This window comes from Zalophus californianus, chromosome 10 (genome assembly GCF_009762305.2).
Source record: "Zalophus californianus isolate mZalCal1 chromosome 10, mZalCal1.pri.v2, whole genome shotgun sequence".
NCBI lineage: Eukaryota > Metazoa > Chordata > Mammalia > Carnivora > Otariidae > Zalophus > Zalophus californianus.
In genome coordinates, this window is record NC_045604.1 from 51,096,991 (window position 1) to 51,119,484 (window position 22,494).

A 22,494-nucleotide genomic window follows, 5' to 3' on the forward strand; every position below is an offset into this window, starting at 1 on the left:
GGTATAAGGGGAAGGAGGAAGCTAGAGAAATTTCAAGTTTTGGACATTTTGAGACATTGTAAATTATAAAGTACTGAAAAGAATCAGGTAGTAATTGCTAGGGTTTGGCATTTGGTGCCAAAATATGAAAGTGGTTCTTTGGACTTGTTTATTTTTTTTAAGGATTTTATTTCTTTATTTGAGAAAGAGAGAGACTGAGAGAGAGAGCACAAGCAGGGCACAGGGAGAGGGACAAGCAGACTCCCCACTGAGCAGGGAGCCTGACTCGGGGCTCGACTACAGGACCCTGGGATCATGACCTGGGCTGAAGGTAGATACTTAACCAACTGAGCCACCCAGGCACCCCTCTTTGGTCTTGTTTAGATAAGATATTTATTTTTCTAAATGACTTTGGATTGTACCTTGCTCTGATGATCTTAGTAATGTTTTGTTTTTACTACTTGACCTTTGAAATATTTGAATGCTTGGTTAGTTATGACCAGAACTACTATGAAACAGTCGAAACAATTTGTTTCAGAGTAATGGAATTAGTGTCAATACCAAGATATACATGGATTGAACAACATATTATTTTATTGAAGTGTTTTGAGGTTATACTTTGTACTATTCAATAAGTTTGGAAGCAGTTTTTGAATTAGGTAGTGTATACAAATGTAGGGAGATTACAAATACAGCACTGATTAAAAATGTAACCTGAGAGTCAAACTGATTGTGATATGACCCTTGCTTAACTGAGATGTGTGCTTTATTAATTCAAAATAGTGGTATTTAAGAAACAATTTTCTGTATCTGTTCTGTAATGTTGGTTTTTGAATGCAGTTAAATGACATAGATAAACCTTTTGGCAAGCTTAAGTTTGTGCAGTATAATATCTGCCTTAAGTTTTTGGTGGTGGGTATGGAAATATCTTCAGAAGAACTCTTGGATGCTCTGTCTTTTTTTGTTTTCTTTTTGTGTTTTAATTTAGATAATGTCTTTTGATCTATCTTCACATTCACGACTTCTTTCCTTAACTTGAGTTTCATGTATTGATGAGCCTATTGCAGTAATGCTTTGTGTTTGATGCTTTTTAAAAATTTCTAGGAATTACATTTTACTTTCTCTTATAAATTCATGTCTTTTGCTATGTTTTCAGGTACTGTATTTTTCAGCTCTTAGAGTTCTAACTGGTTGTTTTGTATGTCTTCTGTTTTCCTCATACCTTTATGATCCTTTAAATCATTGAGTGTTTTTGTAAATATGTTTTGAAATCTTTTCTGCTAATTCCAGTATTTATCTTTTTGTTCCTATAGCCTGGTTTTCCTCCTTTTTATGGGTCACATTTTCCTGCTATTTCACATACCTAGTAATTTTTTTTATTGGATAGTGGATGTTATAAACTTGCATTTACAGAATGCTGGATTTTGTTTTCTTCCTTTACAGAGTATTGGGCTTTTGTTCTGGTAGGAAGTGAGTTTCCTTGCAGATCAGTTTGATCCTTTTGAGTATTATATTTTTTAATTAAGTTAATTTTTTGTAATTAAACTTTTTATTTTGAGAAAATTATAGGTTCACATGCAGTTGTTACAAAAAATTTTTTTGAGGGGCACTTGGGTGGCTCAGTCGTTGGGCGTCTGCCTTCGGCTCGGGTCGTGATCCTGGGGTCCTGGGATCGAGCCCCGCATTGGGCTCCCTGCTCGGCAGGAAGCCTGCTTCTCCCTCTCCCACTCCCCCTGCTTGTGTTCCCTCTCTTGCTATGTATCTCTCTGTCAAATAAATAAAATCTTCAAAAAAAATTTTTTTTGAGGATGGCTGATGAGCCATTTTTCTAGATCTAGTTTAGCTCCACTACTAATGACTCTTCTGGGTTTTCTGTTTGAATGCCCTGCATTTTATTGCTTCCTGGTCATTATTAACTGATCTTACAGAGTTTTTGCCCTGGGCATGTATGACTAGTATTCAGCAACGGACTTGGGAATCCTGTGTAGATTTCTAGAATTCTTTCCCTCAAAGAGCTCAGTACTGTGCTGTCCAGTGTCCAGTGTCTGAAAGCAATTTTTCATTTATCCCTCCTCCCCCTTCTAGTTTTCTAAGTGTATATAGCAAGAGAATAAGTCTGCTTGCAGTTGAATTTTTACAAGTGCAGAGTGAGCTGATTGTATTTTACATTATCTTTCGGCCCATCCGAGGCTCCTCTCTTGCTTTGTTTTACTTTGTCTTATTTCTTTGATTCTAAATTGAACTTTTTTCTTCTTCTTTTATACTTTGACATATCTGAAAATTGATGTTTTATAGATGATGGAATTTTTATTTATTTATTTTTAAAGATTTTATTTATTTATTTATTTGGCAGAGAAAGAGAGAGAGAGAGAAAGAGAGAGACAGTGAGAGAGGGAACACAAGCAGGGGGAGTGGGAGAGGGAGAAGCAGACTTCTCGCCGAGCAGGGTGCTGGGATCATGACCTGAGCTGAAGGCAGATACTTAACGACTGAGCCACCCAGGCGTCCCTAGATGATGGAATTTAAAAAAAAAATTCCTGTTTGCTAGGTGGCAGTTGGATGTAGCTTCATGTAGTCACTTCATGTAGATGTGTAAACATAGAAAACGCCTACCTCAAAACTTGAATATAGATTTTAGCAGATTGGAAGAAAGTCTCTGAGACAATTGTGAATTATCGTTTTCTTCCCTATGAACTAAATATTTGTATGTGGGAGTGAAGGGCGGAGGAGGTTCTGGGATGAGGTAAATTAGACATGTTTAGCAACATTCCTAAAGCTGGAGTCAGATGTAAGTTAGCTGGCTAAATGTAAACCTGGTTTAAGATCCCGGTACCAATAGCATTTAGTTCTGTCATGGATTCTCCTAATAAATGTTACCTCACCAAAATAATGGAGAATATTGTGTGGAAAAATCTAGATATCAGTGACTTGCTCAAAAGTGATTCAGGAAAGTTAGGTTCCGAAGAATGAGAATTTTGTAGGAAAATTCTAAATATATGGAGGTGCATTTTTTTTTTTTAACAGCAGTGATTATGATAAGACTTGTTTAGGTCTAAAAGAGTGTTTTAGAGAAGCATAAATAAAATTGTTAGCTGGTAAGAAAGTATTGTCATAGTTTATTTAGGCTAGTTGTTTCTTTTTTAGTAGTGTAATAGTACATCTTGCTATTTTTTTAAGAGGGGGATGGGCAGAGAGAGGGAGAGAGAATGAATCTCAAGCAGACTCCCTGCTGAGTGTGGAGCCCCACTCAGGACTCAATCTCATGACCCTGAGATCATGACCTGAGTAGAAATCAAGAGTCAGATGCTTAACTGACTGAGCTACCCATGTGCCCCATTATGTCTTACAATTGATGACATTCTTAGATCCTATTCAATAAGGGATTGTATTCCTTCCCCCATTTCATTTTTTATTCTTTTGACTTCTTCGTTTTCTATTTTTGTGATTTATACATGTCCTCAAATACATGTATCCTTGTGAAACATATTTTTTGCAGTTTTTATATTTATATAAATTGCATTGTGCCACAGATCTCATTTTCATTTCTGTTTTTACTTCACAAAACATCTAGTCATGTCTCCATGTACCTTTGGTTCATTCCTTTGACCATTGCATGATGTGTTTTTTTTTTTTTCATGATGTTGTATAGTGTATGTTCAATAATGTGTTGCTACTCCATTCTAGTAATTATGAGCATTAGGGCTGCCTCTGAATCCCTGCGGTCACCACAGGTACATTGCTTGTTGCAAGTATCCTCATGCATATTCCCTTTTGACAGATGTGAACATTTCTCTTGGCTCTGCATGCAGATATGCAGAGTCACATGTGTATACATAAGTACATACATATATGTATATATATTTACATATATACAACACATACATATAATTAAGGGTGTATAGATGTATATATCTTTATTTGCATATAATCTCAGGAGTGGGATATAAATACTCAGTGCAGGTTGCTTGCTAGAATATCTCTGCATGAAGATTCTTGTTTTTTCATCTCCTACCTAACATACTTGGTATTCCAATTTTCTAATACTTAATGGTGATAAATTGTTACTTTGTTGTGGTGTTTTTTTGTTTGTTTTTGCATTTTTTGATTACTACTGAGTTGGAATATTTTTTCATATACTTGAAAGGTGATGTGTTTTCCCCTTCTGTGAATTAGGAATTCACATTTTTTCTCATTTCTTTCCTGTTGGATTTTCTATCTTGATTTATAAGAGTTACTTGTGTTATTGTGGTGTGGAAGGCATGAACAGTCCCAGCATGGCTTTAAGCCATTTGTTACCTTTCCCCCCTTTTTTGATGATGCCACGGTGTCAGGGGTCCATAAAAAGTTTGGGGGATCTGTAAACATTTTTGGGGCATCTGTATAAAGCTTTGGAGGTTGTATAAAATTTCAGGTATTTATGTCTGGCCTTGCTACCAGTACTTGCTATAACTGTACTTGGGCATAGGTCTTTGAGCTTATCCTCCTTGATTGCTATTGATTGGCAGAGTGGAAGGGTTTCTAAATGGATTGTTTATAGCTTTACCTAGAACTAACTCTGGGTATGTTCCTCCCTCTCAAAATTGGGAAGAGTTAGTGGTGTTTTGTTAGGGCCTCCTTTATTTTCTATATTCCCTGTGATATTTCATCCCTTTCTTGGGAGGGGCCGTGGTTTGTTAGTCCTCATCTTCTTCTGTTCTATTCTACCTATTTCTAAGAGGAATTCCTTGAAGTGTTTAGTGGGGGTAGATGTCACTCTTCCCAAGTTTCTATCACTGATACAGATTTTTCTGTAATCTCTTTTGTATATTCTGTTATTTATTGAATGTTATATACCAGGAATTGTATGGAGTAGATAGATAATTTGTTAATCAATACAGTGATTAACAGTGATTCTATGATGTAAGTATCATTCCAGTTATACAAATGAGAAACAGGATTAGAGATTTCACATGTGGCTTAAAGTCAGAAAATTGTGATGGCATATTTAGGATTAATTTCAGTTGAATTCCACTTTTTGCTGGAGATCTTGATCTTTCACATGGATAAAAAGGTAGCTTTGGTGATAAGAATGGAGACTTTCTTCTCTTTCATTCACATATTACTCAGAAGCCATTCTTTATTTTATTTTTTTTTAAGATTTTATTTTATTTGAGAAAGAGAATGAGATAGAGAGAGAGAGAGCACGAGAGGGAAGAAGGTCAGAGGGAGAAGCAGACTCCCTGCTGAGCAGGGAGCCCGATGCGGGACTCGATCCTGGGACTCCAAGATCATGACCTGAGCCGAAGGCAGTCGCTTAACCAACTGAGCCACCCAGGCACCCAGAAGCCATTCTTTAAATGCTGCTATTTAAACTGATCTGATATTAATTTTTAGGTACTGCATGAAACTGTTAGTATTAGAGGAACACATGATATGATATGTATTGTAGTCCTGTTCTTTTTTTTCTTTTTTAAAGAATAAACTAATGAGTGCTAGAGCTCTATGTGAAATAAACCTATTGTCATTTCTTCCAGTTTACAGGTTAAAATCCTTGATTGATTTTTCTCTTATACCCAACATTTAATCCATAGCAAACCAAAGATCTACCTTCAGTTTATATCTAGAATCTGATCATTTCTCACCAAAACCACTGCTGCCACCCTCATTTAATCCAGCACCATTTCTCAACTGAATTATTATATAATAGCTTTTATTTTATTTTATTTTTTTTAAAGATTTTTATTTGTTTATTTGACAGAGAGAGATACAGCGAGAGAGGGAACACAAGCAGGGGGAGTGGGAGAGGGAGAAGCAGGCTTCCTGCGGAGCAGGGAGCCCGATGCAGATGCGGGGCTCGATCCCAGGACCCTGTGACCATGACCTGAGCCGAAGGCAGACGCTGAACGACTGAGCCACCCAGGCGCCCCCAAAAGCTTTTATTTTTATAATAGCTTTCCTTTAGTCTACTTTCAGTGTATAAGATTGAGTGATCTGGTTTATCACTGTGTCAGATTGTGTCAGTCTTCTGTTCAGACTGTCTAGTAAATTCCTGTTTTATTCACTGTAAAAGCTAACGTCCTTAACATGATTTAAGAGAGTTTTTTTGTTGTTGTTTTTGTTTTTAATATGGCCCCTTATTATTCTCTGGCTTCATTTTTACTATTTTCCCACATATTCTACTTTTTACTGACTACCTTGGTAGTCTGAACATATCAGGTGTACTACCTCAGGATATTTGTACTATTCTTATTGTTTGGTTGATGTTTTCCCAGACTTCCGTGTAGATCATTTCCCTACTATGAAATAGTTACTCAGATGTCAGCTTCTCATTGAGGCTTCTCTTACTATCCTGTCTAACCCAATCTAACACTTCCTATCCTCCTTCCCTGCTTACAGTTTTTTCCTTATTATTTATCTCTAATCTTACTATATAAGGTCTTCCTTATTTATCTTCTTTATTGTCTGTCTTTTCCACTAGATTGTTGAACCATGAAGGGGTTTTTGTTTATTCACTTCTTTGTCCTTGGTATCCAGAACAGTGTCTGGTCAGTACCTAATATATAAATTTGTTGAAAATTTTAGAATTTCTGAGAGAGTATTGATAAGTATTTACAGGTGATTCATTCTAGGTGCTGGGGCCAATGTTAAAATATTCATTGGAGGCACTGTTAGAAGTCTGGACTAAGAGATCAGTCTGCTAAGCCATTTTGCATCTTGCTTCTGAGCTTCAGTTAATGCAGCATAAAACAGATGTGATGGTATTATTAAACTTACAAACATATTTACTTTGGGAACAGAAAGATCTCTTTCCTCAAATCTTAAAAATGCTTTTTTAAAAAAAAGATTTTATTTATTTGTTAGAGAGAGAGAGAGCACGAGCAGCAGGGAGGGGTAGAGGGAGAGGGAGAAACAGACTCCCTGCTGAGCAGAGAGCCCGATGCGGGACTTGATCCCAGCTTCCCGGGATCTGAGCCGAAGGCAGACGCTTAACCGACTGAGCCACCTGGGCACCCTTAAAAATGCTTTATTAGAAGAGTTGTTTAAAGGTTGGTATGTTAATATCTAGACCTTCTGTGATACAAAATTTGGGTATTTGCTACTGTCTATCTAACAGTTGAATTTTAGGAACTAATCTGTATTGGGACTATAGAGTTCCACTCAGGGGGACAGTTTTTTCTTTTAATCAAAATACTATATGGAGTAATTAAGACAGTGTGGTATTAGTGAAAGAATAAACAGATCAGGGGTGCCTAAGTGGCTCAGTCGGTTAAGGGTCTGCCTTCGGCTCAGGTCATGATCCCAGGGTTCTGGGATCGAGCCCCACATCGGGCTCCCTGCTCAGCGGGAAGCCTGCTTCTCCCTCTCCCACTCCCCCTGCTTGTGTTCCCTCTCTCGCTGTCTCTCTCTCTGTCAAACAAATAAATAAAATCTTTAAAAAAAAAGAATAAACAGATCAGTAGTAAGGAATAGAGAACTCAGAAATAAACCAATATAGTCAATTTATCTTTGGCAAAGGAGCAAAGGCAATACAAAAGAGAAAAGATAGTCTTTTTTAGGGCACCTGGGTAGCTCTGTTGGTTAAGCGTCTGACTCTTAATTTTTTTTTTTAAGTTTTTATTTATTTGTCAGAGAGAGAAAGAGCACGTTCGTGCACAAGCAGTGGGGAGGAGGCAGAGGGAGAGGGAGAAGCCTGGAAGCCGGCTCATGACCCGAGCTGAAGGCAGATGCTTAATTGACTGAACCACCCAGGTGGCCCCTAAGTGTCTGACTCTTGATCTCAGCTCAGGTCTTGATCTCGGAGTTGTGAGTTCAAGCCCTGTATTGGGCTTCTCGCTCAGTGTGGAGCCTACTAAAAAGAAAGGGAGAGAGAGAGAAGATAGTTTTTTTTGATAAATGATGCTGAAACAACTGGACATCCACATGGAAAAAAAATGAATCTAGACACAGACCTTATACCATTCACTAAAATTAGCTAAAAATGTATCACAGACCTAAATATAAAATGCAGATCTATAAAACTCCTAGAAGATAACATAGGGGAAATCTAGATAACTTTGAGTTTGGTGGTGATTTTTTAGGTATAATACCAAAGGCATGATCTATTAGAAAGAAAGGAGCAACAAACAGAACTTCTTTAAAATTAAAAATTTCTGCTCTATGAGAGACACTGTCAGAATGGAAGGATTAGCCACAGCTCAGGAGAATATATTTGTGTAAGACATATAAAGAACTTTTATCTAAAATATACAAGAACTCTTAAAACTCAACAGTAAGAAAACAACCCGATTAAAAAATGGGTCAAAGGACCTTGACAAACACCTCACCAAAGAAGCTATGTTGATGGCAAATAAACATATGAAAAGATACTCCATATCATATGTCATTAGGGAAATGCAAATCAAAACAACAAGATATCACTATACACCTATTCGAATGGCTGTAATTTAGAGGACTGACAACACCAAATGTTGAGGAGGATAGGGAGCAGTAGGAACTCTCACTCTTTGATGATAGGAATGAAAAAATGGTACAGCCTCTTTTTGGAAGACAGTTTGGTGGTGTTTTTTTTTCCACAAGTCTAAACATACCATACAATTTTTGTTTGTACCCGTTGGTATTTACTCAAAGGAGTTAAAAGCTATTGTATACACAGAAACCTGCCCTTGGATGCTTATACATTCTGGAATAGACAAAACTATGGAGACAATAAAAAGATCTGTGGATGTGGGTGAGGAGAGAGAGATGAGTAGGCAGAGCAAAGAGGATTTTTAGGGCAGTGAAGAATAATCTTTATATTATAATGATGAATATATGTCACTCTACTTTTGTTCAAACCCACAGAATGCACAACATGAAGAGTGAACCTTAAGGTAAATTGTGGACTTGGTGATTATGATGTGTCAGTGTAAATTCATCCTTGGGGGAAAAATAGTGTACCATTCTGGTGAGTGATGTTGATAATGGCAAAAGCCATGCATGTGTTTGGGGCAGCAAATATATGGGAAATCTCTGTATCTTCCTTTCAATTTTGTTGTAAACCTAAACTGCTCTTAAAGAAAATAAAGTCTTTAAAAAAAGGGGGGGGGTGTAAATGTTGCTTCCACTCTGGGTTTTGAGCTTTAAGACATCTGCGTGGGCACCCAGTGATGAACTGTACCTGTAAAGTAAAATCTGTCCTTCCCAAATCTGCTCTTTAGCACCCTTCATCCACAACCTTAGATCACAGAGCAGCCTGCACAGCTCATCCACATGCTCTTAGGAGGGTCCCCAGCCTTGCTTTCTGAACTTCATTAAGCAGGAATAAGACAGACTTTGTTTCAAAAGAGAAATTACCAAATCTCCACATTGAGGGAGACCTCTTTTTTTTCTCAATCCAGCAGAGTGAAGGCTGACAAAATAACACAGTCTAAGCCAACACACTGCCTGTGTTGAAACTCTGAGCTTGTGCAACATTGGGATTTTGTAACCTTTTTTTTTTTTTTTTATGATTTCACATTCTGAGATAGTAATTATGCCCAGGAAATTTTTCTTGAAGAAGTGGGTAAATTTTCATTTTATAATTTAAGTGTTATTGTGTATCATCAGTAAGGATTGGATATGTATGCCAGTAACAGAAAACTTGATAAATACTGCCTTAAACAAGTGAGAATTTACTTTTCTCATGCAATGTGAATTCCAGGGGTAGGCAGTCCATAGCTGATGCAGCTGCTGAAGGATGTCCTCAAGGAACCAGTATCCTATCTTCCTAGCTTACGGTTTTTGTCTTTTTGGTCAGAAGATGGCTGTTGTGGGGCGCATGGGTGGCTCATTCGGTTAAGCAGCCCATTCTTGATTTTGGCTCAGGTCATGATCTCAGGGTCCTGGGATCGACTCCCACCTTAAGCTCCACACTCAGCGGGGAGTCTGCTTTGGGATTCTCTCTCTCTACCCCTGCTTCTTTGTGAGTGTGCGCATGCTCTCTCTCTCCCTCCCTCCCTCTAAAATAAATAAATAAATCTTAAAAAAAATAGATAGCTATTGTATCTGACTTCATCAGAGTTTTCAGAAGGAAAAGAGGGAAAGATAAAGGGAAATCCCTTTCTCAGACTTTGTATTTTTTTGGTAGATAGTGGCCTCTCAGAGATTGATAACTACCTTTTGTTGGCCAGAACTATGTTGGTATAACTTGGTATTTAACTTACCGTATCTGGAGTTAATATAGAATGGTGGTTAAGAGCATGGACCTAAGTTTGAAAATCAGTTTTGTTATTTCCTGAGTATGATTTTAACATCTTTGTGCCTCAATTTCCCTCTATTAAAAGTTCTAGTAGTATGTACATGCCAACACTTTGTTGTTGAAAAGATTAAAGGAGTTAATATGTCATTATTTTAATGGATACCATTTGTACTATTTTAAGTATTAGTTATAATTTACCGTCTTCATTATATAGAAGAGTTACTGGTATTGGAATTGTAAATTTGTCACTCAGGGAACTAATTTTTTTAGATAGGAAATAAAATAGCATTTGGATTAGGTGCTTTTGAGTATAGGGATGATTGAAAAAGATGGTAGAACTTTAAGGACTCCCGTGACTGCATTGCATTATTAAAAATTATGGGTGAGTTAAAGTATTGGGGCCATTTTAATTTACTCATTTAATTCATTTTAGAGCTTGATGACTTTTAGGACTGTCTTGAACAAATTGTCATTTTACCACCAATCCCCTAAAGCACCTTCATCTCAACCGAAATTCTGTCTTATTGATAGAATGTTTGAAGACTTAGCTATGTATCAAAAAATGATTTCGTTGATGTTGTTACCAGCCTTGCCAATTTATAATCACTCTACTGAAAAAAAAATATCAATTACTTCTCTATTTTCTTTTTAGCCCTATCTGCTTTGATATGATTGAGGAAGCATACATGACGAAATGTGGCCACAGCTTTTGGTAAGATGATTTTATTTAGCAAAATTGTCTTGATTTTTAACTTGTGTAAATGCAGCCAGTGAAAAGTTAGGTTTTTAAAATAATTTTGGTTATCTTATAATTTCTTTCATACATTTTTGTAAGTTCAGCAGCTCAAGGCAGAAAGCATGTGGTTGGTGCATAATTTCTGTGGAATACTTAGATTTACTGTTGCCTTTACAGATGGATTTTAAAACTTTTGGGTTGATTGATTATTTATTATAGAGCTTTGATTACCATTTTAGAAAATTGAAGGGTGCTGGATAATTAGGATGAAGCATGAAGCATCTTTAACTCACTTGTGGGGATAAGTGTGTGAGACCCAGTAAAGGAGGTTAAAAAGTCATTGGAAAAGGATATAGGGGGTTAAAAAGATCTGTGTTTTCTTCTTCAAAATTTTGCTCAGTGTTATCGTTAGTTGCTTAGTCTTGTATATACGTCACATTAATCTGTATATTTAAAAAATTTTTAGTTGTGGTAAAGTACACATAAAATTTACCATCTTAACCATTTTTAAATTGAGTAATGTTAAGTTTGTTTGCATTGTTGTACAATCTCCAGAATTTTTTTATCTTGCAAAACTGAAACTGTATACCCTTTGAGCAACTCTGCATTTCTCCCTTCCCCCCAGCCTCTTTCAATCACTATTTTACTTTGTTTCATGAATTTGACTATTCTAGATACCTCATATAAGTGGCATCAAATTGTATTTTTGTGACTGGCTTAACTCACTAAGCATAATGTCTTTAAGTTTCATCCTTGTTGTAGCATGTGTCAAAGTTTCCTTCCTTTTTAAGGGTGAATAGTGTTCCATTGCACGTATATATTGTATTTTATTTGTTCATCTGTAATGGACATTTGGGTTGCCTTCACTTCTTAAATGTTAAGAATGGTGCTTTGAACATTGGTGTCTAAATATCTCCTTGAGATTCTGGTTTCAGTTCTTTTGGATATATACCCAGAAGCAGAATTGTTGTATCATATGATAGTTCTGTTTAATTTTTTGAGGAACCTCCATACTGTTTTCCACAGCTGCTGTACCATTTTACATCTCCCTCAGCAGTTCACAAGAGTTCCAGTTTTTCCACATTCTAGCCAACATTTGTCATTTTCTGTTTTTTTTAAATAGTAGCCATCTTAATGGTTATGTAATCTGTGTTTGTTTAATTCCTTTTGTTTATTCTTTGTGTGTTTTTTTTTATTGGGGGTGGTATATTCTGTTTGCAGTTGATCATGTCCATAAATTATTTACACTGTTGATATGATATTTTTGGCTTAGTATTATGTGTTCTAATAGCCCCTGTATTCTAATTCATGTTGAAGTCAGACCCATAATTTTATTCTGAAGTTGAATGTAATATCTGGTAGATTGATATTCACTAATCAAGTACTGGGTGTTATTACCAGTTTGTAACTATTTTAGTTTGATTTGGAGCTTGATGCATCAGTGTTAGGTATATCCAGTCTGCCAGTCATTTAAAAAGAAGTTTAGAATAAAAATCGCTTTCTTAGCTTGGACTATGTTTTTTATTAAAATATAAGTTATTAAAATAAGCAATATGTACTCTTGGCTAAAAAACAACTTATTGTCCAGAAAGCTGTAACATGAAATGTAAATGTCACAATTTTTCTAGTCTTTTTTTTTTGGCCTACCTGCTCAGAGGTTATGGTAAGGAGTAATGGTGTGTCCTTCAGAATTTTTTTGCTGGTTTTTTAAAAAAAAGGCCATCTTGCCTTAAATAATTTAGATTTCCTGCTATATCATTGCATTGACATTATTATGGTTCATGAATAACTTTCTGCTCCTTATTGCTACTGAAAGTCTGGTCATGTGTGTTTTGCTTTTAGATTGATACATGTACGGTCTTGGTCTTTTCAGGCTTATTGTTTAACAGTAGTGTTTCCTATGGTCCATTAATTGACCTAGCACCATTGCATTCCATAGGAAACCATGGAGACTTTGATTTTCATCTCTGGAAAATTGGGTGATTTAGATTAGGCTTTCTCTGCCTTTGTAGTATTGAATATTGGACCAGATAATTCCTGTTGTGGGTGATTATCCTGGGTATTGTAGATTGTTTAGGAGTATCCCTGGCCTCTACCCAGTAGCAGTCCCTTTTCTCACAAGTGTGACAACCAAAAATGTCTCCGGACATTGCCAGATATCTAGTAGGGGACAAAATTGCCCACATCTGAGAAATACCGATACAGAGTTAAAAGAGCAGGGTCTTGAAATTGGTAAACCAGGATTCTGGTTCTGGCTCTAAAACTTACCTTACATTTGTCCAGTCTCTCAGCTGGTCTCTTCTGTTGTCCCTCTTTGCCCTCCTCCCCCTTTTCTTCCTACTCCTTCACGTCCTCTTCTTCTATAGTTTAGAAGGTGCGGATGTTTGGTGCAAATTATGAAGTGAGGATTTAATTTTTCCTAACTGCCTTCTTCTAAATTATATGTTCACTGTGGCATTTTAAAAAGACACTGAAAAAGTGTCTAAAGACACTGAAAAAGTCTGCTAAAGAAGTACAATAATCTTGCTTCGCTATGTTGTGACGTGTTACAAATTACTGATTGACTTTATAATTAAATAGGCCTGGCCTTTCCAATGAGTCCTGTAATTTTCAAGGTGTGTCCTTAGGTCATCATTGGAAAACCCCACTGGTTTCATAAATATGTTTTTCCCTTCAAATAAAAATAGTTTAAGTTTAGATCCTTGTTATAACTCAAGTGATATTATAACCTGAGTGTGTTTTAAAATATGAATGTGTTTTAAAATACCTACCAGAGAGCAGGTTTTGGTAGGATAAGAGATCATAAGGTTGAGAGGAGCTAGTAAACTTGGAGGCTGGCAGTCCATTGTCAGGCTTGTGGAACTGTGAGACATTTTGTACTTTTGTTTAAAGCAAAAGCTCATAATTATTTACCCTATCCTATCACGTGAGGCCATTGGAAGTTCATTAACGGTACCTATTGGATCAAATCTTCGCTAACTCCAATGCTGGCTTGTAATCTGGAGCAGAGCAGTGTTAGCATTTCCAGGCTCCTTCCAAATTATTAACACTAAATCAGATTGGACCATGGGAACTGTTTATCCCTCGTCTCACTTACAAATGGTAACTCTTTCCTAGTAACAGGTTGGAGATACTGTTCCCACTTGACAGTGGATCTGCTATTAGCTGTTGTCTAACCAAACTTAATGATATGATAAAATAAAAATATCTGGCTTCTTTGTGATGTAGAGATAAGGTTTGCTCTTTCCCTTTGCCGTCTCCTGCTTACCCCCTGCACCTTGCTTCTTTTCAGACCTCATGTCTACCAAGTTCTGATTTACTATTTTGTTTCATTACAAATTAATTATAGGGCGCCTGGGTCGCTCAGTTGGTTAAGCAACTGCCTTTGGCTCAGGTCATGATCCTGGAGTCCTGGGATTGAGTCCCACATCAGGCTCCCTGCTCAGCAGGGTGTCTGCTTCTCCCTCTGACCCTCCTCCCTCTCGTGCTCTCTGTCTCTCATTCTCTCTCTTGCAAATAAATAAAATCTTAAAAAAAAATTTAAAAAACAAAAAACAAATTAATTATAATTAATAGCATCCCTCAGTGTTGTTCATCTTCCAGCATATCTGTGGTCAAACCTGGGTATCAGCTTGTCTTTTGGGGCTTTTGAATAATTTATCATCTTGTACCTTGCTATTAGTCTTTCTTTATTTATACCCGGTTATTATATAGGACCAGTGTACTGATTTGTCCTTGCTGTTCTTGTTATGGTCTCTTCTTTTTTGAGAATTTCCTGATTATTCACAGTTTTTTATATGTACTCATCCCTGTTTACAGAGAGAGAAAAAGATATTTATGATAAGGTCTCCATTTACCCTCGTGTCTACAATTACTTATAGAAAAATGAGGAGAAATCAGAAAGTTTGTGTATTGGGGGTGGGTGAATAGAGGGCTTCAGAAAACATTCGAAGAAGTTTTTGGATGGTTAAAGTGGCATAGTGTTCTGTATATTACAGGCAGTTCCCAAATAAAAATTATGCCCTAAAAGCTTAAAAAAAAAAAGAAAAAGATATTTATATCTTATAGGTAGGTCATACTTTTTTTTTTTTGGTAGGTATATACTTAATAGAAACAGAATAATACATTTATAGAGAAATACTCATTTAAAAAATTATACAAGTATAGTTGACGTAATTGTTATATTAGTTTCAGGTGTGCAACATAGTGATTAGACAATTCTGTACATTACTTGGTGCTCACCACCATAAGTGTAGTTACCAGCTGTCACCATACAATGTTACAATATTATTGAATATAATCCCCATATTGTTCTCTTCATCTCTGTAACTTACTTATTTTGTAATTGGAGGTTTGTATTTGTCAGTCTCCTTCACCTGTTTTGCCCATGTCCCCCATCCTCCTCCGTTCTGGCAACCACCAGTTTGTTCTTTGTATTTATGAATCTGTTTCTGCTTGTTTGATTGTTCATTGGTTTTGTTTTTAGATTCCACATATAAATGCAATCATGTGGTATTTGTTTTTTTTCTGACTTCACTTAGTTTAATACCCTTGCAGTCCATTCATGTTGTTACAAAGGGCAAAATTTCAAAATATTCATTCTTCATTATCAGATATACACTTAAACGCGTTTATGTCAGCACATTCTGGTACTGAATTACTATTTTTAAGAGTTTCAGTGTGAGTAGCTTTTGAAAACTTCTCAGGTAGACCCAAGATACATATTCCTTTATCCCCCCTATTTTGAACACTAGTCTAGATACTTATCCTTCTTTTAGAATCCAAAATACCACATCTGTGGTGGTGATGGTCAAGTAGAGTTATTGTGAAAGAAATAATTGAGAATTTTTAGTGGTGTTTTATATGACCCAGAAGACATGTTTCTTTTTTGTTTATACCTATTTTTTTTTGTGCATTGAACATTTATTTAGTTCAACTCTAACAGGATATTGTGCTAGACATTGAGGGTACAGAGATGAATTAAAACAAATCCTTGCTTTGAATGAATAAATAGAAGAGGAGATGACAGTACAAAATAAGGTAGTTACTATTTCTCAAACTAGGGCAGGTCTGCCCAGGGGTGGTAGTGAGGTAGTGGATACTACGAGATAAACTTGATGCATTTTGTTATGTCAGTTTTATACAGTGGTATGTAATTTGATGCGTTTTTGTTTTATAGTATAGGTAGATATTACCAATGCAATGTGCAAAAGTCAGTTGAATTTTTGTTCCTGAGGACAGTTCCTTCTCACTGTGTTCTGGACTACTTTTTCTTCTAGGAGAGGATTGTGTGGTAGTAAACCTACTGACAAGGGATATGATTAGGATGCTGAAGATAGGAGAGGAGGATATTCTATTGGACTCTGGGATAATTTCTTGTATATTGACAAACTCTTTCACTCAGTTAAAACTTAGCTTGTTCTTCTTGCCGTATTATTTGCTCATTTCTAACTATCATTTCTTTACAAAAGCCATTTGCTAAAACCCAGAATGCCCTTCTGCTTATCTGTCAACCCCTTGTCTCATCTTTAATAACCTTCCCAGAGTTTCTACTTCATGACTTGGTTTATTTGAACTTGCAGACTTTTTTAAGGGTTAAATCTTGTCATTTGGGAATATTTTCTGGTAATATGAACTCATTTCCGTTTTCCCTAAGCAGACTATAAGTGTTTCAATGTTGTAATTGCATAACTACTTTATGCTTTTCCCTATCAAGAGAAATGAAAACAACATTTTATATATTATTTCCTTCACTGAAATTTCTACATAGGAAATTTTCTGTTAGATCTGGAACCTATCATGTGGTAATATGGTAATCCTAACCTTGTCATAGTTACAAGAGGTGTTGTTATTATTTCTCGAACACTGTACAAGTCATTTGTTTTATATATATTTGAGTATCTGTTATGTGCCAGCCATTTACTTAGATCTTTAGGTCCTTGTGCTGTGCCAAAGACCAGCACTGCATCAGTTCTCTATGATGTCCTTTTTATTTATTTATTTATTTATTTATTTATTTATTTATTTATTTATTTATTATTATTTTTTTAAAGATTTTATTTTTATTTTGATAGAAACACAGCGAGAGAGGGAATACAAGCAGGGGGAGAGGGAGAGGGAGAAGCAGGCTTCCCGCTGAGCAGGGAGCCTGATGTGGGACTTGATCCCAGGACCCTGAGACCATGACCGGAGCTGAAGGCAGACGCGCAACGACTGAGCCACCCAGGCACCCTATGATGTCCTTTTTAAACTTATCTTGAAAGTACCAAATGTGAGATGAAAGAATAGTTGTTAATTAGTACAGAGAAACCTGATGGATGTAGGTTTCTATTTTCATAAGGTAGAGTGAAGTAAGTGGGTTATAAAAAGCTTCAACTTATAAAGCTGAAGTAAATTTATAGTAATTTGGATACAGAATAAAAGAGGTGGTATCTTTTTAGGACTCTTCTTTATAAATCACCCTTGTAATTTCTTAGAAGTAATTTTTTTTCTGATTGTTAGGAGCAGTGCCTTTTTACTATAGAAACTTGTAGACATCTAAAAAGAAAAAGTTTCCCATGATTTTATGACCCAGAGACATATATGTTAATATTATGATGAATGCCTTTTTTGGTTTATTTTAAATGGATACATACACAGTTTTTTAAAAACAGAAATGTGATTGTACTGTATCCACTATGTTAGAGATTGTCATTTTTAGTTCATAAAAAGTGATCTAGTGACTTTTTTTTCTAATGTCAATTTGATATTTTTCGTGGTTTTTTGGAACAATATTTTTTTTTTTAAAGATTTTATTTAGGGGCGCCTGGGTGGCTCAGTCGGTTAAGTGGCTGCCTTCAGCTCGGGTCATGATCCCAGGGTCCTGGGATCGAGCCCCTCATTGGGCTCCCTGCTCAGCGGGGAGCCTGCTTCTCCCTCTCCTGCTGAGTGCCTCTCTGCCTACTTATTTAAGATCTTATTTATTTATTTGACAGAGGGACACACAGCGAGAGAGGGTACACAAGCAGGAGGAGTGGGAGAGGGAGAAGCAGACTTCTCACGGAGCAGGGAGCCCGTTGCAGGACTCCATCCCAGGACCCTGGGATCATGACCCGAGCCGAAGGCAGACACTTAATGACTGAGCCACCCAGGCACCCCTAAATAAAATCTTTTTAGAAAAATTCATCTTTAAAAAAAAAAAGATTTTATTTATTTGAGAGAGGAAGAGCATGAGCCAGGAGTGAGGGAGTGGCAGAATGACAAGCAGACTCCCTGCTAAGCAGGGAGCCCAAAGCAGGATTCGATCCCAGGATCTTGGGATCATGATTTGAGCTGAAGGCAGAGCCCAACTGACTGAGCCACCCAGGCTCCCCTAGTTGAACAATATTTAAAAAGTTTTTTTATTATAAGACAATATGTAATTGTAAAAAGTCAAACATTACAGAAATATATATCATAAGGAAACATTTCTTGTAATCCTCTTTCTTTAGCTATAACCAGTGTTATTAGATTATTTTTCATGGCATATAGTTATGTATTGCAATATGATTTTTTGGGATTTTTTTTTGGATTGATGTTTACAAAATTATTTAGTCAATTTCCTAGTGTTTTGGTTGCTTCTAATTTATTTTGCTATTTACAGATAATCTTGAATTGAGCACCTTTTTATGTATATACCTCTGCTCATTTCCTTAGGGTAAATTCCTAGAAATAAAATCATTACATCAAAGGGGATACACAACCTTAAGGTTTTCCATACAACTTGCCGTCTGGAAATGTGGCAGTTACATTTACTTCAACAGTACATGAAATTGTTTATACTCACATGTGCTCCTTAACTCTGATAGTATTTTCTTTAATTTTCCAATTTGTTTGGTAAAAAATGGTATATAATTTAAAATCAATTTTTTTATCCTACTGAAGGTGATGATTTTCTCATGCTTATTGACTAATGTTTGTCTTGTTGATTTTTCTGTTTTTCACTTTCTTTTTTTTTTATTTGAATGTGTTCCTTTTGTATTTAAGGATATCAGCACTCCAAGAACATGAATAGTGTATTTGCTTAACTAAATCATAGGCATTTGCTTTTCTTGGGTGTTGTTACAAAGTGTTTAAATTGCATAAACTTAGTACATTTTTTTAAACATTCTATATCCAGTAGACTTGTTTTTCAAGTTCATCTTTAAATATTAACTTTTGTATACTGTTATCTAATAAATGCTCTATGTATCTTTATTATGATAAAATATAAGCTGAAATAAATTTGATAACAAATTACTTGTTTTAAATGAGAAATAGAAGACTTATAGGCATTATTTTATGACCAGTTTATTAATCCTTCACTGATTTAATGAACCCTATTTTTTTTTTTTTTTCTGCTAATAGCTACAAGTGTATTCATCAGAGTTTGGAGGATAATAATAGATGTCCCAAGTGTAACTATGTTGTGGATAATATTGACCATCTGTATCCTAATTTCTTGGGTGAGTCTTTGGAATGATTCTTTATTATTTAAAATATTCTATCCCCAAAAGTGCATGCTAGTACTAATTTATTCAGAAAATATAGTGTAGGGGTAAAGCAAGTCTTTCTCTCCTACTCACCTGGGTGCTTTCCCGGTCTTCGTTATTTTGTGATGTATTTTCCATACCATGTGTTGTTAGTACTATATTATATTGTTTTTAAGTTTCATAAAAAAAGAAAAATTGACACAACTCTTAGTTCTTACTACATAGATGGCGGGACAGAATGGGAGGTTAAAGGGGATGCCAGAGGTCCAGAATACCTGTCTCTTTATACAGTGTAGTGCATTCCTGCTGCTTGTGCTTCTGGGGCAGAAGTGAGAGTCAAGAGAAGAAAGTGTTAATGGAGAGGGGGAAGAGGAGGTGGAAACTTGGGCAGTTGGATTCCTGGATAGGTGAAGAGAGTCTGTGAACGGGGGAGGCGATTGAAAAGGAAGAACTTGGAGAAGGAACTTAGGAAAAGAAGAAATACTGAGGGTGTGATACTCTGCAGGACTGGACTTTATGGGCTAGGTTGGGTAGAAGGGAAATGAAAGTCCTGCAAAGCAAAATCCTATGTCCCTGCACTCGGACACATGGATTGATGCTGCTGTGTGCGCTCTAGAATTACTTTTCTATCAGTTGTCATAACTTCAGAAAACTTCTTTTGGAATGTTTAAATACAGAAAGGAAGCTAATCTTCCAACAACTTTGGTGTTTACTAAAATTTTCAGGCAACATTCTTTAACGAGTACAAAAGATGGAGATTCCTTTATGTGAATAGAGGGAGCACGATATACTAGTATGGAAGAACTTTCAAAATATAGTACTGTTTTAGTTAGAAAGTGATTTCATACATTAAGTATATATTCTCACATGTATCCAGTGAATAGTGAAGTTACACTTACTGATTTTCTGAGCTAGAAATTATCTGGGTGATGATCTAGTTTTTAACCTCCTCTTTTTATGGATAATAAATTTTTGTTTTGGATAATTGGAGTGTAAGTATTTTATGCCCATATTTGAAGTCTTTTAATTATAGTGCAGCTTCTAATGTGATTATGAATGTCAGCCATGGAAATAACATTTTATGCTGATACATCTTTTCCTGTTTTTCTTCCCATCATCCCTTCCACTCTTTACCATTTGTACAATAATAGTCAAATTCATAGGTTCCCACATTAGGTAGATAGGGATCCTGTGCATTCAGGATGCCATTGAGATCTATTTCTGAACATGGAATTTCATTTTTTTTTTACTTTACTGAAAAAAACTCTTCTAAGTTATTTCCATTGCTTCAGCGTGAGATTACATGATTTATTTGTGTGGTGCCTGTCATTCTTGGTTGGGTTGAGGACCTGAAGTAATTTCAGATTTCTTCTTGACCATGGTAAAATAAGTATATGTTTTACAGTTTTGAAGGCTACTGGATAGCCTTGCACTTTTTTTATTGATAGGTTATGACCTTTACTATTATTTAAAGATTTTATTTATTTATTTGTCAGAGAGAGAGGGAGAGAGCACAAGCAGGGAGAGTGGCAGGCAGAGGGAGCCCGATGCAGTACTCAATCCCAGGACTCTGGGATCATGACCTGAGCCAAAGGCAGATCCTTAACCGACTGAGCCACCCAGGCTTCCCAGGACCTTTCCCTTTAATACTGTAAATTTACCTGAGTCATGGGTAAAGCGCTGAACTATGCATTTTCTGTAGCAGTGGTCTTCAAAACTTTTTGCTTGGGTGACTCATAAAAATTCTGAAAAATGATGTTCTTCATCACACATTGATCCCCTATTTAAAATTATCATCCTCAGTTTTTCTTTGTAAGTGTAAGTGGTTGTAAAGGATCTAACTTTAGGAGTATTATAAATCTGGTTATTTAAAAATAAAGCTTTTATCTCTTTTTAAAATGTATCCAGTGAGGGGCACCTGGGTGGCTCAGTCATAAAGCATCTGCTTTCGGCTCAGGTCGTGATCCCAGGGTCCTGGGATTGAGCCCCACATCGGGCTCCCTGCTCAGCAGGAAGCCTGCTTCTCCCTCTCCCACTCCCCCTCCTTGTGTTCCCTCTCTCGCTGTGTCTTTCTCTGTCAAATAAATAAATAAAATCTTAAAAAAATAAAAAAATAAAATGTATCCAGTGAAATCTAAATCATAGTGATTTGGTATTTATCATTGATTTGAAAACAGACACCTTTCATTAACAATGGGAAGTTTTATTCATTCCTTTTCTCTTTGCACTTCTACTTAAATTATCGTCCACATAATTTTATCCTTATATAATGTATTTTCACATTTGAAATCCCTATTGATCTATCTGTAATACTTTTCTGTAACAGAAATGTATATAAATAGAAACTATAGACATAGAAATTTTTTTTGAACATAATTTTATATTAAGCATTTAAAAATCTCAGATATTTTTTCTGAGTTATTATTGAGTCATGAGTAGTATGCAATTGGTCAAATATTTACAAATTTTATAAAGTATTAGACAAATATTTATTGAAAATGTGCTGCTTATTAAGGTTTGGTGCTTTTCTCAGTTCTAGTACCCTTGGAAGTTATTACTAGGACAAGGAATCAGTTTCATTTGTATTCTTTTTATTTTTTTGTTTATTCATTTTTTAGGATCATCATAGTTTTTTTTAAAATTTGAGGTATAATTGATATATAACATTATGTAACTTTAAGGTTTTTCTTTTTAGTTTTAAAGTGTAAGTCTTGAGAAACTTTGCTTACATGAATAAGTTGATGGGGATTGAAGGAATTTTGTTAACAATAACGTCACTCAGTTTTTTGACTTCGTTCTGACCTAAGAAATTAAGAAAAAAAGCATTGACTTATCAAAAACGATCTTAATGCTCAGTTAGTTAATAAGTCAAGTCCTTTCTTTAATTTTAATGAAAGCAAAGAATTGGAAGCTAAACACTCAAAAAAGATTTGGTTTTCAGGTCATTATAATCATATAATTTTTTGTCAGGTACTTTGATTTTTCCTTTCCTGCCCTAAACACTATACCACAGACCCTTTTTCTTTTGACTTCCCTTCCCCCATCTCTTCTACCTTCCATTGTATTCTTTTTCATTCTCTCCCACCTTTGCTCCT

The 22,494-nt window shown here is 35.9% G+C and overlaps 1 protein-coding gene across 5 annotated transcripts in view; it reads left to right on the forward strand.

Annotated features, from left to right (window-relative positions):
- COP1 (COP1 E3 ubiquitin ligase) overlaps window positions 1-22,494 on the forward strand; it is a 246,479-nt gene that overhangs the window by 15,301 nt on the left and 208,684 nt on the right. For all 5 annotated transcript variants that reach the window (XR_003523023.2, XM_027611143.2, XM_027611142.2 and 2 more), the window contains exons 2-3: window positions 10,827-10,886; window positions 19,275-19,372. Coding sequence is in view for 4 of the 5 variants with exons in the window: in XM_027611143.2 (XP_027466944.2) it covers window positions 10,827-10,886; window positions 19,275-19,372 (158 nt within the window). In the remaining variant the exon portion in view is untranslated. The remainder of the gene's footprint in view (window positions 1-10,826; window positions 10,887-19,274; window positions 19,373-22,494) is intronic.